The sequence below is a fragment of the Diorhabda carinulata genome, chromosome 3, assembly GCF_026250575.1.
Source record: "Diorhabda carinulata isolate Delta chromosome 3, icDioCari1.1, whole genome shotgun sequence".
In the NCBI taxonomy this organism is placed as follows: Eukaryota; Metazoa; Arthropoda; class Insecta; order Coleoptera; family Chrysomelidae; genus Diorhabda; species Diorhabda carinulata.
The window spans coordinates 8,693,837-8,713,625 of record NC_079462.1 but is presented as its reverse complement, the minus strand read 5'-3'; the positions used below and the strand labels follow the sequence as shown (position 1 = coordinate 8,713,625).

The following is a 19,789-nucleotide window of genomic DNA, read 5'->3' as shown; positions in this document are numbered from 1 at the left end:
TTCGGTTTACTAAATGAATTCCTATAATAAATCATAACTCGGTTTGTATTAAGTCTATAACCAAAAAAAAAACATCCTTTTTATTTTTTCAAAAGCTACATTTAACCTTCTTACCGTTTTTTCGATAAAATCTGAACTTTTTGAATTTATTCTAAAAAATTCAAAGTTTCAATCACGAATAAGACAAAAAGTATTGATTTTTCGAAAAAACTTCATAAAATAATTTGTTCTTCGTTTCTATCGATTTCTACTGTTAGTTTCAACAAAAAATTATTACCACCTAGTTGGGGTGGTATTCACCCCCAGATGGAAATTTGAGGTAAAAACCTTTGTTCATTTGACTATGTATCTCAAAGCCGCCCCAAGTAAGAAGACGAACGGTGTCAACTCACCGGTCTGAAATGTTAAAAGAATGCACGTTGCTTGTAATGCACTTGCATGTTAAATGAAAAATCAAGACGAAATATGCTGCCACAGTATTATCCTAAGCCTCAGGATAATACTTAATAGTTCACAGTAATTTCCCTGGAGTCCCGATGGGAATTTCTTATATTAGTTAACTTAACAGGTTGAAGGAAAGGAATCATCAGAGGAAATTAAACAAGATAGTTGTATATGAAAGCAGTAAGTATGCATTCAAACAATAAATAACTGCATGAAAGTCATGAGAGGATTTTATGGGAGTGTAATTGAATGTGGAACGTTAGAAATTAATAAACGAATATAAAAAGATACTTTATTTTTTTCATTCGGATATAGGTATAATTTCAATAATAATTTTAACACAGTTAAATATTATAAAAAAATCACAATGAAAATACAGTTTAAAAAACATCATGAATGTTAGGTTACATTTTTCCAGGACATTTTAAATATATAACTGGCTTGATGCCAATATTTTAAAATATTCAGGAATCTGCTTGTGTATACAATATTTATTCTAAAATGGAAAAAAATTTTCAACTTATAAAATGGACATACACAAATAAAATAAAAAATTAGAGCCGTGGATCCTTTGGTACAACAATATTTTCAATATTTTCTCCTCGAACGCATTCTTTTTCCCATTCAGCTTCGTTAACTCTTATTGGCTCTATAATTTTCTGGAACTTATTCAACTGGCAATCAAACTCACATTGGGGTAACTGAAGTGGGTATAAATCGGTGCTGTTTTTGAAATAAATATTGACTACGCTATCATTGGCTTTGTTCCATAGTTCAAATATGACAGAAGAAGCATACTCTGGCCAGGAGTTGTCGAATATACCTAGAGATGTTAATAAGAATGATAGAGTGGTATCATGTCCTGACATCATCAAAAACTTATGAGCTGTTTCTGGATTGTATAAGGAATTTTCCAAAAATGAAGCTATATAATCAATCAAAGGACCTGAAAAAAGAAAAAAGAATATTCATTATTTTTCGTATTTCGTATTCAAAAATACGTTATTTTGAAGATTTAGATTTTAATTTCATACTTCTCAATTTTAAGGATAATGAATCAACTGCAATTAAAAATGAGTTTTATATGAATTAAAATCGCTTGAATAAAAAAAATATGGAGATGTCTTTATCTAGAATGCGAAATTGCATAAAGTTCAGTTAAAAACCAATTATTTTCCAATGAAAAACAAGGAAATTGTATTATAGATGGTTTTCCAACGATGAATATACCCTAAACCCTAAAATATATATTTCAGTTATACCTAGCACGCTTTAACTTATGATAAACATGATTTCATACAAACAGACATCTTTTGATAAAGACCGCAGTAGGTCGTAACGTCAAATTTTTACCTGATATTCTAAATTTATTTTCTATGAAAAGATACCTAAAATGATTTATTACAGCGAACCTGCAACGTCTATAGACCTTTAAAAAATTATTCTTCTTGCTCTGCAGACCAGACCTCAACAGTTTTTATTACCTCCTCGTTGGAAGAAGCTTTAAGACCTTTTAAACTTTTCTTCAGTTGACGAAAGAGATGATAGTAGGACGGAGCCAAATCTGGTGAATAAGGGGGGTGTTCTAGTAATTTAAACCCTAAAACGCGAATTTTTTGCATGGCAACATGAGATTTGTGTGCAAGGGCGTTGTCCTGCAAAAACAAAACACCTTTAGATAGCTTTCTGCGTCTATTCTCTTTGATTTTTCCCGTAGAGTAGTCAGTTATGTCGAATAGTAATCTCCAGTTATTGTTCTACCCTTATCCACAAAATCAATCATGATGACTCCATGGCAACTTTTCTAGCAGGTCTTGAAGAACCAGAGAGTCGCCATTCCATCCATTGTTGCTTTGTTTGTGGATTGTAGAAATCCACAAGTCTCATCCATAGTAACAAGTCGGTTTAAGAAGTCTACATCGTTTTCAAATCGAGCACAGATCGAACGCGATGCTTCTACCCTTGCACGCTTTTGGTCAACATTCAAACATTTAGGGATCCATTTTATAACAATTTTTCTCATGCCCAAATTGACGTGAAGTATATGATGAACGCGTTCGTATGAAATATTCAGTGCTTCAGGTAAACGTTTCAGCTCAATTCGACGGTTTGATAAAATCATGTCATGTACTGCATCGATATTTTCGAGGACTGACACAGAAACTGGCCTTCCCGATCGGTCATCATCTTCAATGGAAAATTTAACTCTTTTGAAGCTTGCAGTCCAATTTTTCACGGTCACATACGAAGGACATTGATCACCAAGTATATTAAGCATATCTTTGTGAATCTGTTTACCTCTTAACCCTTTTTAATACAGGTACTTCGTAAATGGTAAATGGTAACGCAATATTTTGTTTTTGCATGGAACTGGTCTAGGTTAATTAAATATCAATACATCCTCGTAGTACCGAGGTAAGTAAAAATAAGCTGGAAGTATTCTAAGAAGACAATTGGAATAGGATATTAACAAACAGCAGTCGATATTGGGAGTTAAAAAGTATCTAATAGAAAATTAGATAGTGAATCAGGATTATAATTTGAGAACTAAACAAGGTACTAAAAAGTTTATATAAAAAAGTAGATGTGCAATATCACATGGCAATACGAAAAATTATTTGATAAAACTCTTCTTTTCTTGGTATTTCGTCGGTAAATTTATTTCCTTTTATCAAAACTAGATAGAAGATATGAAAGAGAAGTTGTGTTCAGTATAATAGGCGTGTAAGTTCGTAGGCTGACACACAGATGACGCTAATAGTATTGAATTTATATGACAATTAGTTAGCCCCAACTTTCAAAAGACACGTGTATAAATTAAACAGCTGCCGTTATAGGTACGACATAGGTAAGTCATTTATCATAGTCTAGTTTTGTACACGAGATAGTAATGGAAATGGAAATTTCGAATCTAAAACTTAGTGTGGTCATTTTAAATAAGTTACATATTTTTAAAATTTTCATTAATCTACCTTATACAAGTTTTCGAGCTTTTATTGGTTTTTTATAACCTCAAACAGTACAGAAAAATAGATAAAAAAAATTGGAAGTAGTCAAAGTCACTGAGTATTGAAAGTTACATATCGTATCATGAGATCTATAAGTACCTATTTGCCAATAAAAGTTATAAATTTGGTTTTATTTTAATTCCAAGTATCTCTTTTCTCCGAAAATACGATTTTATTTTTTTTTATATGGTAAGGAGGTCAAAGTTGTATATTCAGTTTAGATGCAACTATTGTGAATTCTACTGTGATTATAAAAAAGGGAAGGGCCGCCGATGAATTGGTTCTCTAACAATTGATTAGAAAATTTTACTATTTAATCGCTTTAAATAATTTACAGACATTTATATAAAGTGTTGATGACACAGTGGAATTAGCTAGTATTTCGCTTGGTGTTGGGAAATCTAAAATTTACAGAGTTATTAAGTTTTAAATAGAAAGTACATGCATTCCTGTTTAGAAAAGAATTTTCGACAATAGACAAATTTCCTGTCACAGTTCGAGATGAAGATGACACTATTGAAACTTCTAAAAGAAATAAGTTTCCTCTGGTAAAAGTATTCCAAAAAGTATGGGGTAGAAATCACCTAATGATTAAAAGAAATAAGAAACCGAAAATAATTTTGGAAAGATGAAACTGTTACAAATCGAAGATAGGCGTTTTTAAATAAACTATCTAATGATTAAAATCCACCAATAGAAAAGTGGCGCAGACTGATAATAGTACACATCTTTAGTTAAAACGGTTTCGTTAAAGGTGGTGTGGAACTTTGACTTTTGAATCTATTCGTTCCAGTGACTACCACGAGAACATGAATGCTGATGTTTCTAAAGAATAGTTCGATAAATGATAAATCTCCTTTCTCAGAACTGTATAATAGTAATGAGTAATGCAAGTTATCACTCTTCTAAACAAATTGTCCATAACGAAATTTTTATAAAAATATTTACAAATTAGCTAAATTCAAAGAATATTAAGTTTCATTACGGTTCTGTGAGAAAAAACTGTATCATTTGTGTTCCCTTCATAAAGAGAAATTAAAAAAAAAATATGAAATAGATGAAACCGCAAAAAATGGACTGATCAATGCGAAATAGTATGGGCACAGATAAAGGGAGAAGTTTCCACGCAGTTTACCCTCCAAATAGGCTGTCACCGAGAAAACATCTGAACATTCTAAAATATGATTTCGCAAAGTGAAGCTGATTGAGATAGTTAAGAGCCTCAAGATATCAAAGGATAGTAATGGACATATCGTGAATGAGTCTTTGGGTATGCGACAGCTCTGTTCAAAGAGGATGCTGAACGAATTCTCTATCAACCAATAAGAATAACGAATTGATGATTTGTTTTGTAGCTGGCTCTATCATTTCACACCGAAGTCCAATAGACAGTCAGACGAGAAGTCTGCACGTTATTAACCGGCTCCAAATCGTGGAAAGACGCCAAAATTCTTCTGGTAGGGTTATGACATCAGTATATTGCGATGCACATTTATCGACCACTTTAAAAAGAGGACAAGCAATTATTACGTAGTATTACTGGATCGTTTGAGGGATGAAATTGCTTAAAAACCGGCCCATTTGAAGAATAAGATAGTACTCTTTCATTAAGATAATGTACGATGTCACAAATCAATGAAAATGATGGCAGCATTGCATGACTTGGGCTTGGAATTGCTTCTGCATCCACCGTATTCTCCAGATTCAGCCTCCAGCCAGTTTTTCTGTTTTCAGTTCTCAAAAATAATCTCGCTGGGTAGAAATTTTGGGCTGTTGAAAAATTTACTAACCAAATTGAAGCAGCCTATTTTGAGACCAAAGAAAAATTGTTTAATAAAAATAGTATCGAAAAATTTTATGAACGCTGTAATCATTGTATGGCCCTCCAAGATAACTATGCTAGCCTACTAACTTTTCAGACCAGCCCATCTCTTTTTTATTATTTATTAAATGCTCATTTGTTGCAAAGTCATAGAATGACTTTATATAAATATGAATAATATGAATTTCATAACTAAAATTCACTCTCTCTTTGATTATGTTGAAATTATATTCACCTGATTTCAATCTTGCTAGTTCTGGTGTTAAGGCTGGTATGGAAAAACTGTAGACTGCTATTGGAAGGGTATGTCGAGGATACACTAGCTTCGTCCACTCTGGTAATGTCAGATTGGCCTTAGATTCTATAGTTAAAATGTCGTGAATGGCTGTTAGATAATCAGGATCTCTCACTTCCATTCCTGTATGGTTGCTTACGTAGTCAAAGATAAATTTATTTTCCTTATAGAAGTTTTGGTATGTGGTCGAATTATGGAACTCCTGAAAAATGATAAAGTAGTTGATTTCGGGTAGTCCAATTGAATTTGGTGCTATAATTTCCTAAATAATAGATTATATAAACCAAATTATGAAATCTCATGTGGAAGATTGAGAGATCAAGATAATAATACTCTTATTCTTCTTTCCCACTAAAAAGGGGATTAGCTGTTTATAACTAATTATGATTAATCTAATTTCGAAATAATAGTAGTAATGTTGCATTTTATAGTTTTGATTATCTCATCAGCATTGTAAGGAACCAAGAATGTATTTAAATCACACTTTGAAACAAAGTAGAAGATGGAATTATTAATATTCTTTGAATACGATAAGATAATGCTTTCTTCTTCTTTTTCTTTCTCTAGAAATCATCCATCATATAATATAATACAAAAAGTGAAGTTTGCGTGACATTTGCCACTACATCGGTTGTAAGGACTTTATTTGTCTATCTCATTTTCTACAAAAACAAATACAATTTTCAAACTGCTACCTTCATTTGATTTGGGTTTAATTTAAAAGCAAAATCACTCTTTTGATTTCAGGTCAGATAAAAATGTCTCATTTGAGGTTAGTTTCATTCAATTGTGGAAAGAGTCTTTATATTTAAACATTTATATGTCTCACCTTCCCTATCTACAGTCATCAACATTTTTAAAATATGTGAAATAGGGAAAAAGGAACTATTTCCGTTTCAATGAATACTTGCTAGTTACAGCCTGAAAAGATTTTCAGTTCAGCCATTTTTTTACATAGCTTTATTCATTGAAGATGTATGAGTAAGTAACTGGTAAGATTTTTTCCATTCTGGAGCAATACATCATGAAAGCTATATCTGAAATAATATATTGAATGACGCTTTTCTGACGGTACATGCTCGATATATAGATTCTTCTTTATTTCATCTGCATCGGAACAAACGCCCTATCAACATATTTCACTCTTGCAGTCTACAACCGAGAAGTTCCGACTTTTGTTTCGATAGATCCAGATCACGCACCAAAATTAGCTACATGTAGTGCGTATGCAACTCCAGTGTCACTTGCATATTGAAAGCTTCAAAATTCATGGGTTGAGTTATTATCATTAGGCCTTCGTCATGATGAAAAAGACAAATGCTATATTAGATTAATCAATTTCATTTGCTTTTTTAAATATCCCGTATCCACTAGAAAGAAGTAATAGTCATCGAAATTATTTGGAGTTCCGCCACACCATAGGGACACTATATGGCATAGAGCTTCTCTTGCTTTTCATTCACTAAACATGAGCCACATTAAAACTTACACAGCACTCACGTAGAGCCCAAATTTTATTTTGGTTAGCAACATTGCATCCAAAATACAGAAATTAAGATTTTTTTATCTTACGATAAATGTCTGCCTTGTGATTTGAATGTTATATGTCCACAAATGTAGCAAAATTTATCAGGCAATTCCATTTGTAGTACAAAAACAAAATTTCAAAACCTTTCCATTTGCAGTTATCTAAATAACAACATAAATTAATTCTTAAAATCATAATTGTTAACGAAACACTATGAATCAGTGAAAATAGACGTACTGTATTCTATATGCTCTACAAACGATAAATCTACTAGAAAATTATGAAACCATCATAACGATTCACTTCTACCAGCTGTTCCTATGAATTTAACATTTAAGGTAGACAATCATTCATACATCCAATCCTTCTAAAACTATATTTTTCGTGATTACTATCAGAGCGTTTATGCTTGCTTAAAATAATCATATTCATTCTAACTTCCTAATTAAACGGTTATTAATCATTGGAACAATTTTTAAATAGACACATTTGAGTGAATAGTAGTTCCACCCTCATCAAATGACAATTGATAACTCAAAGTTAGACAACATTAAACACCAGCATAACTCTAAGCAAGTCCTAATTTTCCACGAGTAAAAGATGTTATTCTGGTTATATTTAAATTATATGTGATGTGACCATGAATCAAGAATAAATTGAATGGAATTAACTTAAGCAAAGTAAACTTCTTTATTAAACTATATCTTTCAAGTTAGATGAAGAGCCTCGTTAATCTAATAATCATAATCATCTTTTGGATACCTACTTGCAAAAGTCTGATATGTTTGAAACATTGCTTCCCTGCAAATAGTAAAGCATCTTGAGTTTGTGGTTTTGTGTGGATAGGGATAGGTTGCCAGGGTAATTCTTCATTCCATACTTGGTATCCTCTAGGGGGAAACAATCCTGCCAGATTTGAAGACACCGACATTAGGCATCTATCAACATTAGACGACAACACATATAAAAATTTGTTGGTGTACTTTTCTGGTAAGAAGTCATTATATCTTTGACGAAGCCATTTGCCTAATCGGTAATGTTGATTTTTGCCGACCTGAAAATTGAACAAAACGTGGAAAAAGTGTTCTATAAAAGATAAGTTACATAAGAGAAATGAGAAACAATACTATTACGTTAATTAAATACACCTACTTTGGTTAACTCAGCAAAACCTTCAGGCCATATTTCTGAAGCCATTTCCTTGTAAGGATCTGTTGTATATAAAAAGTTTGGTGCTCGGTTACCGTGACGGAATATCTGAAAACAAAATTATTTAGATTACAATGAAGTATAAATATAATGGTTATATCCAGTGTACATTCATATTTTCACCTAATTAACCCGATAGTTTCTAAACAATTGATTATAAAAAAGTGAAATTTTTTTTCAAATTTTTTTCTTTTCCACAAGACATCTCAATAAAATTCAGTCATACTGGTTATAAAAGATAAAAGATTTTAAACGATAAACAGGACAGAAGTTTAAGTAAAAGAAATATATACAGAACATATCAGGAGACACGAAACGTGGTAAGGAATCACGATGTCTTGAAAATGGAAACGTGGAATAGAGAAAGAACAGAAACTAACAGAAAAAATGTTAAAATTGAAATTAAATTCAATCGGAATAACAGAGACGAAAAGACAAAAGACTAACATCACTCCTAACCCATTATTTCATGTATTAGAATAGACAAAAATCATGCTCACGCAGGAGCAGCAATATTAATAGAAGAAGAAAATTGAAACATAAAGAGGAACAAAACTTAATTATTCACGACTATTGTCTGTACAATAAAAAAAAAGAGAAGCAAGATTACACGATGTCGCATACGGACCAAACGAAGATCCTAAGAATGTAGAAAAAAATAAATTCTTCTCACAAGTACACAAGTAGATAAAAGCGACAAAGGGACGAATAATATACTAAATAGATTATTTTCTAGTAAATCTGGCACTCAGTAAAGAACATTAAGGCAAAAAGAAGAGTAGAGCTGGGCAGTAGCCATTATTTACTGACGATGATATTAAATATGTAGAAAATGGAATATAACTAGCAAAAACATAGTTTAAACAAGATATAATGCTATCAGCTACAAAACCGCACAAACTGCGAACAATACCATGAGATACTAAACGTAAAATTCAGGAACATAGACGACAAAAATGACGCCATGGAAATATTTTAAGTCTTAGAAACTGCAGGAAGATGCTGTGGGATAACAAAAATTGTAAAAGAATCATAAACAGAATATAATGGTGGACAGAAAAAACAAAGAGGCAGTGGAAAGACAAAAAGAGACCATGGAAAATATACTTTAATAAAAAGACAAGAAAAGCAATAATAAATGCAAGCTAGTTGACAAAGGTCAAAAAAATGATTAAGGAATGAAATAAACGACTTCAGATTGAAACTGGCATCATACAGAGACAAAATATGAGGAAACAACGGATAGATAAAAATATAACACTGATTATAAAAAGACAAAGGAGTCGTAGGAATTACGGAGGAAAACCAAGCTATGGAAAAGCAGTTATAATACTTTAAAGATCTCCTGAGCCTTATAACAAAGAGAAGAAACTACCTCAGGTACTATTAAAAGTAGTAGATTCGGTGAAAAAAGAAATTCAACACCCGTAAGGGTAGATAGACAACGACGAAGTAAACAAGTAAGTAATAATATTTAAATTAACCATACCAAGTTTTGCAATAGAAATTAGGATTTATTAATGAAAGCTCAAGAAAATTGTCTTGAAACTATTTAGATATAAATACAGGTTACAAAAATTGGCATTATGAATATCTCAGCACATAATAAGGTATTTTGATAAATACTATCAGATCTTACAGTTTCAGAAATCTAAGAAATACTACTAGATTGAATCATATACTGATTTCTTTGATATTGTAATCTGTTTGATCCGGGTGGGAATCATCTAGCTAGAAGATCTTGACGGTCATCTTGATCAAATACATTTTTAAGCTATTAATATTTACAGTCAAGTTTCAATTGCGGCTTGTGAAAGATTCACGGAAAATTTCACAATTCGTTGCTACACTTGGACTCGAATGATGACTAGGCTATACTGATTTGTTAACAATAGCGATAGGTAGTGCATTCGTAACAATGTTTCACTATAACAGCTATCTGTTGTTAAACTAAAGTTATGTGAGGATACTTTTTCTGTACCCAAGTAGATCTCGTTATCTAATAGCAAACTTCATATATTTAAATATTCAAATCATGGGATATGCATTCTCAAGTCTATTTAGAAGTTACAGTGATAAAATAGTGGAAATTACTACCAAATATAATTTGTTATAAAATATCTACTTACCGTCACAACGGAAATCAATTCATTTGTGTCGCAAAATATGAAAATATTGAAGCACAGTAGTCCTGCAATTAGCCATTTTGATGCCATTTTTTACAGTTTGACTGTAAACAAAATAATAATCATTCACAAGAATTTATGTAGAAAGTTCTTTTATAGCAGTACGCTTGAAATGGCAAATAATACTTTTATACTTTTGACTGTTTTGTTAAAACAACATTTTTTTAAAATTTTGTTGCATTCCAAATGTACGAAAGTTATCTTTACACTATGGAATAGAAAAAAAAACCTTTAATATAAAATTGTTTCAAGTGTATTATTCATATCATTGTTCTTCTCACCTTGCTCTTAAGGTTAATCTCAAATAGAAATAAAATTCATTCAAATAGACCAAGTGCAAGAGCATACACCACATTTTATTTCGCAAATAATGTTTGAACAATAATTCTTAACAAGTGAGCTTTTCCCAATTATGTTGTCGTAATGTTTATTGAACTTCAAAAATAAACAAAACAGTGATAAAAGTATTAAAATAGCAGACAATATTTAATAATTTCATAATTTTCAATTAGTACTACTTTTTTATAGACATTTAATGGCTCGAAAATTCAACATGGAAAATATTAGGTTTGTTCCAACCCATCAAAAAACCGACCTTAGTACGGTAATGGTTCTGCGCAATTCTGGGCAATTTTCCGATACTTAGGTGATAGTAAGTACTGTTACCAGAACCGTACATAGCTGGAGATTGCGCAGAAAATATCATTTAATGTATATTTATACGATATTTATACGGTATCAAAATACTCCTCGATCCCTTGTAAAATAAAAAACAAATAGAAATAAATAAATTATTCCACATTATTTTAGAAACATCTCTTATACCAACTTAAAAAAATCCACATTATTTTAGAAATAACTCTTATACCCATTTAAGAAATTCCAGTATAAATTTGAATGTTAATTGAAGAACTATTCGCCAAAACAAACAAGATTAAATATTTTAAGCCGTTATTTTTACAGGTATTACAAGATTGTAAACAAGCGTCTGGTTTTTTGTTTACGAGACGAAAGAAAATATTTAAACAACAAAAGTTTCCTACAAATATGTAATTTAAGGGAACAAGTTACGTGCTCTATAAAATGAGTACTTCATCATTAAATTGCTCCTATTTGGCAGCCGATAACCACTATTATAGTAAAAACTGTGAAAAAAATCACCTAGGCTAGGGCTAGGCTGTACTAACAAATAATTTGTACTTTTTTTTAAGAAAAGAATTATAACTGTGCAAACATTTTGAAAATTGTGAGAAAATGGCTGAACAATCCATAGGTGGATAGATTAACCACCCAGATGCCCAATATACAAACCTAACCACAATTCTATAGACACTAATCACACAAAAAGTTTACAAAACTCACCCAAGAACTCACTTAATTGCAACTGAGGAATGTAATTAGAAACTACAAAAATATTGTGGTAGGTAATGGATTATGATCTAAAATGAAATGAAGAGCAATATTTTAATATTTAAACAATGGGTTACACTATATAAGGGGGATTCACTGGTATTTACATGGTGGATAAAGGGAAACACTTTTCAAAAAATCTTGTGTAATTGCTATATGAACATTTATTACGGTTAGCATCTAAAATTATTTAAATTCATGCGACAAAATTCAGAAGGTGATTGCTCGTATGAAATTAAGATGGGACTTTCTTATAACGAAATTTCCTCAGCCCACCCCTTTCCGAGATATCACCTTTAAAAGATGATGATTAAAATTGAGTTCCTATTATTTTTTTAAATTAGTGTAATTCTATAAAATTGAAATTCTGTAATTTTCATGCACTCGTAAAAGAATAACTACGGATATTTGTTCAATATTCCAATCACCTTATACAGGGGGTGAATCGTATTACTTTTTACATTTTTACTGTTTTCCACTCAATTTATTAAAAAAATTGTAAACTATGGTGTTTATTTTTTTCTCTCTAGCTATTGGTTTTGAGGAAAAAATCCGTATAATGTAACAAGAGTATTGAAAAAATACCCGTATACCCGTAGTTAGTCCTTTGTGCGTGAATTACAGAACATCAAGATTTTAGCACTCAATTTTAATCCTCCCTTTTGAGGGGTGGGCTTAGAAAATTTTATTATAGGAAAGAATTAGTTATCTCCTGAATTTTGTCGCATGAATGAATATATATAAATATAAATTTATTATTTCTTAGACCTTTTGATATGTTTATGTTTCTAAATGTTCTTGATTTCAGGTTTCTTCTGTTTCAAAATTAGTTTTCTTAATAATTTTTTAAAAGAAAGATAAAAATTGACATTTCGACTTTTCTTCTAAGTCTTTATCAGAATATTTTGATCAAAATAAAGTCGAAACGTCAATTTTTATCTTTCTTTTGAAAAATTTTGAATAAACTAATTTTGAAACAGAAGAGACCTAAAATCAAGAACATTTAGAAACATAAATATATAGGGCGTTCTATTTGAAAAACCTCATATTTGATTTGTTCAACTACTTTTGGGATATCCTATGTCCGGAAATCATTTTAAATGTTAGCCGAAGTAAATGTTCATATGGCTGTGCGACAAAGTTTTTTCGAAAACTGTTGCTGTTGATCTACTAGAAACCATATACAAGTGACTCACCCTACATATCAATACTCACTGTGTATGTTTTATGTAAATTGAATTTATCAACTTTTAGACCCTTTTTTTATCTATGTGAGTGAATGATCTCAATTTTAGGTCTTTTTCAGATAAATAATTATTTGTTAATGAGAAAATTGTTGACATTTCAACTTTATTTCGTTCTTTATCAAAAAATAATCAGACCATGACAAAATATAACCTTACACAGATTTTCTAACTCTATTGCCCAGAATCAAATTTTAGATGTAATGAAACCGTTTAGATAAAGAGCCGAAAAGTTAATTTTTATCCAAAATATTTGAGAAATTTATGTATACGAGGAAGTTTGATGGAAAATTGATTTTACAGAGGTTGGCAGTACTTTCACTTTGTAACTGTATTGTTACTTCCAAACTTCTGATGTCATAAGTGAAAATTTGACTCAAATCAGCAGAGTAAATTAGTTGTAATAGTCACGTAAAAAGTGCTATCGTTGTTCAGTAAATATGAAGAAAAAAAAAGAATTTTCAGTTCTTTTTTACTGATGAAACAAAGAAACTGAGCAGAAGCTACATAAATATTATCCTAAAAATCTCAACTCTCATGTTTTTAAGTGGTTTTCTGGCCATATGAATTTGGATTATGCTAAACATCCGAAACCATTACTGAACGTAACTACTCCAAAATGGTTGATAAATATATTTGACTTTGTACTTAACTTAATCCAGGGCCGTAGCTAGAGGGGGGCTGGCCCTGGTAAAAAAATACTATAAGCACGCGTCAAAAATTTCGGCAAGTCATTTGACTTCACAAGTTTTATTTTCTATATGTATATATTTTTTTTATACGGGTAGAGTCCTGTCCTGTGCCATGCCGACCACCATACCACCGCGTGCCGCGTAGGTTAAGACGCGGCGGCGTAAAGATTTACACATTGGATTGGAAAATTAGTCTGTAGCGAACCTGCTTGGCACTCGGTAGTCGGGAAAGTTACGAAAGACGAGAGCCACCTGTTGAATTGCCGCGCCGGCGCGATAATCCGTTTATAATTATTTTCATGTAGCTGTCATATTTATTTCTTTATCAAGGGAAATTTTTTGCGGCTGCTTTAGTGAGTATTTTTAGTATTGTTTTTGACTTTCTGAGCGAGTGTCGTGAGTTAGTTGAATAAAAATGGACATAAGACAATTTTTTAATAAAAAACGTGCTATTGACTCTGTACCTGATACATCGGGCAGTAATTCCAAAAGTCAGAAAAATGCTGATGGGTCAACCAATTTATCCAGTTTAATCAGCAGTTCAGCTCCAGATCTGGCACCAAAAGGTGAGGATATAAAACAAATAATACTAGCTAATTATCCCAAACAAGAAAATAACCGGTCTTTTCAAGTTAACTGGTATAAGAGATTTTTGTGGCTAGAATATTCCCAAGAGCTAAATGCTGCATTTTGTTATGCATGTCGTCAGTTCCAACCAAATGGAAGCAAAGGACACACGGTGTATACCTATTCCGGATTTAGTAACTGGAAAAATGCAACAGATCTTAAAAATGGATTTCCAGCGCATGAAAAAACGGCAGTTCACATTAAAGCTATGCAAATGTGGAACGAGAAAAAAATCAGAGACTTAACTGGCACTGCTGTGTCTACGCTTATCAATAGTGATATTTTGCAAAAATACAGATATTATGTTGAGTCGATTGCTGAGATAATTCAGTTTTTAACAGTAAATGAACTAGCTCTTCGGGGCAATTATGACATTGAGCATGAACAAGAGCGGGGATTATTCTTAAATTTATTTAAATATACAATTAAAAAGGACGAAAAATTGGCCGAATGTCTTCCACATATTCCTCAAAATGCTAAGTATACATCTCCTGATATTCAAAATGAGATAATAGCTATTTTAGCTGAAATGGTACGTGAACAAGTTGTTGGTGATCTAAAAACTGCAGATGTACCATGGTTTACATTACTTGAAGATGGCACAAAAGATAAAAACAACAGAGAAAATGTATCAATTGGAGTAAGATATGTCAAAAATGGTAAAGTGTTTGAATCTTTACTAGGTATTTACACTACAGAAAATTTAGATGCCAAAACTTTCACAAATATGACACTTAATATTCTTAATGATAATGGAATAGATACAAAACACCTTCTTAGCCAATGTTATGACGGTGCTAGTGTTATGAGCGGCCATAAGGGGGGAGTAGCTGCTTTAATCCAAAAATCATTAGGACGTTTTATTCCATACGTACATTGCTTTAACCATCGTCTCCATCTTGTAGTTGTGCGAACTATTTCAGAAATAGATTCAATTAAACACTTCTTTGACCAAACTGTTATGTTACATGAATTTTTTGGACATGGAAAAGTGGCTGCTATTTATCGGGGAAAGTCTATTGGTAGACTATTGGAGCAGCGCTGGTCTGTCAGTAAAAAATAAAATTCGAGATCTAAGAACAAATGAGACTTATCAAAGTTTAGCCAATGAAGCTTCACAACTTTTAAAGGATACGGAAGCAATACCAACTGAAAAGAGAGTACCAAAGTTAAGCGTAACTATGAAGGAATATCTGGTAATGGAAAAACTGCCGTCTGAAATGTCTAATAAACCAAATGCCAGTAAAAGTGGCATTGAAGCCGAATTTTTTGAGTCCTTGGACCTTGTATTATCCCTATGAAACGAGAGGTTCTCTGGCAATGATGAACTAATTACTGCAATAAGTAGCATTGAGCTTTTTGATCTGGAGAAAATCAAATATCTGGAAAAGTTGGGTAAGTGTCATTTTGTTTTGTAGCAATTCTTAAGTTGTGTTATACATTTTTTTAGGGATTTCACTACCAACTCTGGAGGAGTTGGCAGTAGTCAAGGATTACATGCACAATAAACCAAAGTCAGATATTTTTGCTGAATTATATAAACAAAGGGAAGTATTTAAAAATACATACGCCCTGTTTGCGACAGTATATACCCTTGGGTGTAGTACTGCAGTAAATGAATCTTCGTTTTCAACATTAACTGCAATTAACAGATCACAGAGATATTCTATGAGTCAGCCTCGTATGGCCGATTTAATTTACTTGGCTTTTGAAAGTCGAAGAACAGAGTCCCTCGACATGGAGTCATTTTTAATAAAATTTAATAATCGTAAACAAAAAAAATTGCAACTTTTTTAGTTTTAATCATTTTAATTATCTGTCTGAAAATTTATTTTATTTGTATTTGTGTTGTTTTTATGATTTTCTATGTAGATATTCTAACAATAAGTGTTAAATGTTATGAGTTTTAAAAGTGTTCTGTTATTTTTGTTTTTTATCAAAGCATATTTGTTCACATGTAAGTCAAAGAATAAAATATTTTTTTCATGTTTGGTTCTAAAGAACTTTTTAAATTTATAAATTTATTCTTATTTAATAGAACATGTTTAACACTCAATTTGGTTTTATTTCTTAGGGAAAAAACATATTTAATGGCGGTGTATGTTTCGTACGTAAATCGTCCCTTAAAATTAAAATATCAGTATATTTCAATGTGAAAATATGGGCCCTGGTAAAAAATCTAATAGCCCTGCTAAAATTTTGGTTCTGACTACGGCCCTGACTTAATCCAAATGAATTTTACCACCGATATGTCATAGTAGATGAAATTTGGGTAATCCATTATATTATAACCCAGGAACAAAATTAAAATACACGTAATCGAAGAAACGTGTTCATGTCCACAGAGTTGGGATTGCAAAGGTGCAATGTCTATTCATTATTTAGAACAGAACAGAACAGATAATTTTCCAATATTGCACTGATTTTTGGTAACGTTACGTTACTGAAATTTGGAAAAAGCTTTATATTTGTTAGAGAATTTTGTTTCATGTACAGAATGTTTTAAAAAAAGGTGATGCCTTCTCTAGGATAGATAGAAAACTTAAAAATATTTGGGGTTTGCTCAGTAAAAAATTTTGGAACGCCATCCGTATTCGAGATAAAGGGCGTGGGAGAAAAAAAAATACACATTTTTTTCGATTTTGCCGCAATTTCTGCCAATATTGTATTGGACTTTCATATGAATATGTTTTAGAAGAATGAATTTTTGTCTTTCTCTTTAAATCAATTGGGACTTTATGTTCAATACTACTTTGTACGTTACAATATTTTTTGAGAAAATCTAAAAAATTATTGAGTAGTTTTTACAATTTCAACTTCCGATAGCCTGTTTGTTTATCGGTTAAAATAAACTGGTATCCAATTTTTACAATGTTTCCATATTTTATAGCAATGTACAAAAAGTACCTATACATCTCAAAAAAACTAAAATAAAAGCTTATCATTTAATTTCTAATAGTATTAAAAATATTAGATTTATATTTCCATTATTTCGACTTTATTGTAAGAATATATTTATTGTCAAAGTACTTTATCAATAATTTGATTTTAAAATAAATCCAGTAACTTTACACAAACTTTCGTTAGATTTTTTTTACTAGAGTCTACGATCACCAATTTCTCTTCGTCTGAAAAACAGCATTTTTTTAATTCCATTTTTTAATTAGTCCACATTTTTTTAATTCCATTTTTTAATTAGTCCACATTTTTTATATTTATAGATTTAAAGGAATGAATTTAAATTGCTAAATATTTCACGATATAGTAATAAATTCTTGTAACGAGATAATCCAGTATCAACTTTTTTGCATTTAATTTTATTCTTTTTTCCATCTTAACAAATGTATTAAATGAAGGATAATTTTTAATTAGATTTTACGTCGTTTGAATAATTTTTGTACAAATAAAATTTTTTAATAGCTTTATAGACGTTTAAATAAAATTCGTGTCCATTTTACCATCTGAAAATGGAAGAAATGGAAATACTATATTATGTTTTATATTTTTGTGACATTATGAGTTTGGAAAAACTAAATAATCTATAGTTCAGATTTTAATTTAAAGTAATCTATTTATTGATAGTATAATAGTTTTACGTTTCAGAATTCAATTTTTTTATTGATAAAGAAAAACTATACAAATTGAAAATAATATGAAATTGATTTGCCAATTGGAATTTTTCAATTTGTTCAGGTATTGAAAAACTTCATAAAAAATTTTAGAAAAATACATTTTGTAATAATGTAAAACGAATTGATACACTATATTATTTTTATATGATATTTTCTGAAAAAAAACTAAAAAACTGAAGCAGCGATAAAATAAACGATAATTTTGATATATGAAATTGTTTTTTTTAATTTACTATGCATGTACAACAAGTTTAGAACAAATTTAATTTAATATAATATGAAAATATTTCGATCATTTCCAAAAACCACACATAGAAATTGAATAGAAAAATCAGTAAAAATTGAAAAGAACTTACCAACACCAAGAACTACTCGATAATGAAGTATTTCGGTAAAATAGATTCTTCAATATATCGTATTAGATTGTTTGACTCCCACCACCTAGAACCAGTAATGGACTATTTTTTCTTTCTAATTACAATGGGCGTTCAAATAAAAGCTTATTTTATAACAATAGAAAATTTTACCAATGTACGAAAATTTTTCATTCGTAACTCTAAATAGAAACAGAAGGAAAATCCTAATTATAGATCTCTTTAAAATTTTAATAAATAGAACAATAATTTTGTAATCATATAATTGGATTGAATATCTATCGAAATATGCTCGAAACGAAAATTTCTACGATTTGTAGCAAGGAAATCATGTTGCCATCCCAGAATTACAAAGACCTACCAACTGACTTCTAGTGTTAGACTCTAGACTCTTGGTCTATTTAGCAATGAATTCTACATTATTTCTCCATTGACGAAGCGTTCCTCTTACCTCAACTCTTCCTTATAAGAAGAATATGAGGATATAGTGAACACAATTAAAGCAAAAATATTAAGAGGGTTCGCAAAAATTGGAAGAATGGAAAAATAAGAGTGATTAAAGGAAATTACAGTTCATTTAAATGTATATATTTGATGTTTTTTATTATCATATCGAAGAAATACCTATAGTGATTAATTCGCGTGGATTTTTTAGATTGGGCTCGGATGTTAAGTACTCCGCTCACGGTATACCGTCATCACATCAACCATAATTACCCAAACCATTATTTACATCTGATGTCCAACGTTTTTGTACTACCTTTCGGGTTTTATACCGACTTCTATGTAACTTGTCTCAGTTATAGAATTATTCGCAGTCTGATTTGACAAAGACATTGTAACATACTTAGACTTCCATTAATTCAGAAATCAAAGATAAACAGCTATAAAGATAAATAACTGTCGCTTGCCTAAAATCAGTTGTCAACTTTCGATCCCTACTGTTATGCAGTGCCTTTCTAAATATACCAGAATATTTGATGACGTATGAGAAAATGCCAAGTTACAGGGACTCCAACAACTTGTTGAAGTCATTTTCACATCAAACCCGTTGAACTCATTCATTTCCTCATACCAGACGATCTCCAACAATAATACAATAGATCTGTTCACATCATGCTTCAGTTCTGAATTTTGAGTTTTGTAGAAGTTCCGCATTTGCGAGTCGCATCAATTCTCTTCATTATCCATCATAAAGCTTTTACTGTTTTAACTGAAGATTTAAGCAAAGCAAAGACAAAAATATATATCCTTAGTGAGTAGTAAGAGTAGATCGAATAGGTAAAGCTTTCCGTTTTTAGTTTGTAATCGTATCAGA

The 19,789-nt window shown here is 30.9% G+C and overlaps 2 protein-coding genes across 4 annotated transcripts; one reads left to right on the top strand and one right to left on the bottom strand.

Moving 5' to 3' along the window:
* Positions 1 to 722: 722 nt before the first annotated feature.
* Positions 723 to 18,801, bottom strand: LOC130891110 (lysosomal acid phosphatase-like). 3 transcript variants are annotated; one of them, XM_057795672.1, is made up of 7 exons: positions 18,625 to 18,801; positions 18,454 to 18,538; positions 10,436 to 10,536; positions 8,250 to 8,354; positions 7,864 to 8,151; positions 5,510 to 5,771; positions 723 to 1,390 (listed from the first exon to the last, which is right to left on the bottom strand). In XM_057795672.1, exons 3-7 carry the CDS (start codon positions 10,520 to 10,522, stop codon positions 999 to 1,001), a joined length of 1,134 nt encoding a protein of 377 aa, XP_057651655.1. In that variant the 5' UTR covers positions 10,523 to 10,536; positions 18,454 to 18,538; positions 18,625 to 18,801; the 3' UTR covers positions 723 to 998. The 3 variants fall into 3 exon arrangements, with proteins under 3 accessions (XP_057651655.1, XP_057651654.1, XP_057651653.1); XM_057795671.1 differs by having other exon boundaries at positions 18,454 to 18,801; XM_057795670.1 differs by lacking the exon at positions 18,625 to 18,801 and having other exon boundaries at positions 14,303 to 18,507.
* On the top strand, positions 14,254 to 15,528 carry LOC130891479 (zinc finger protein 862-like). Its single transcript, XM_057796263.1, has one exon. The coding sequence runs from the start codon at positions 14,254 to 14,256 to the stop codon at positions 15,526 to 15,528; it is 1,275 nt and encodes a 424-aa protein (XP_057652246.1).
* Positions 18,802 to 19,789: the final 988 nt, after the last annotated feature.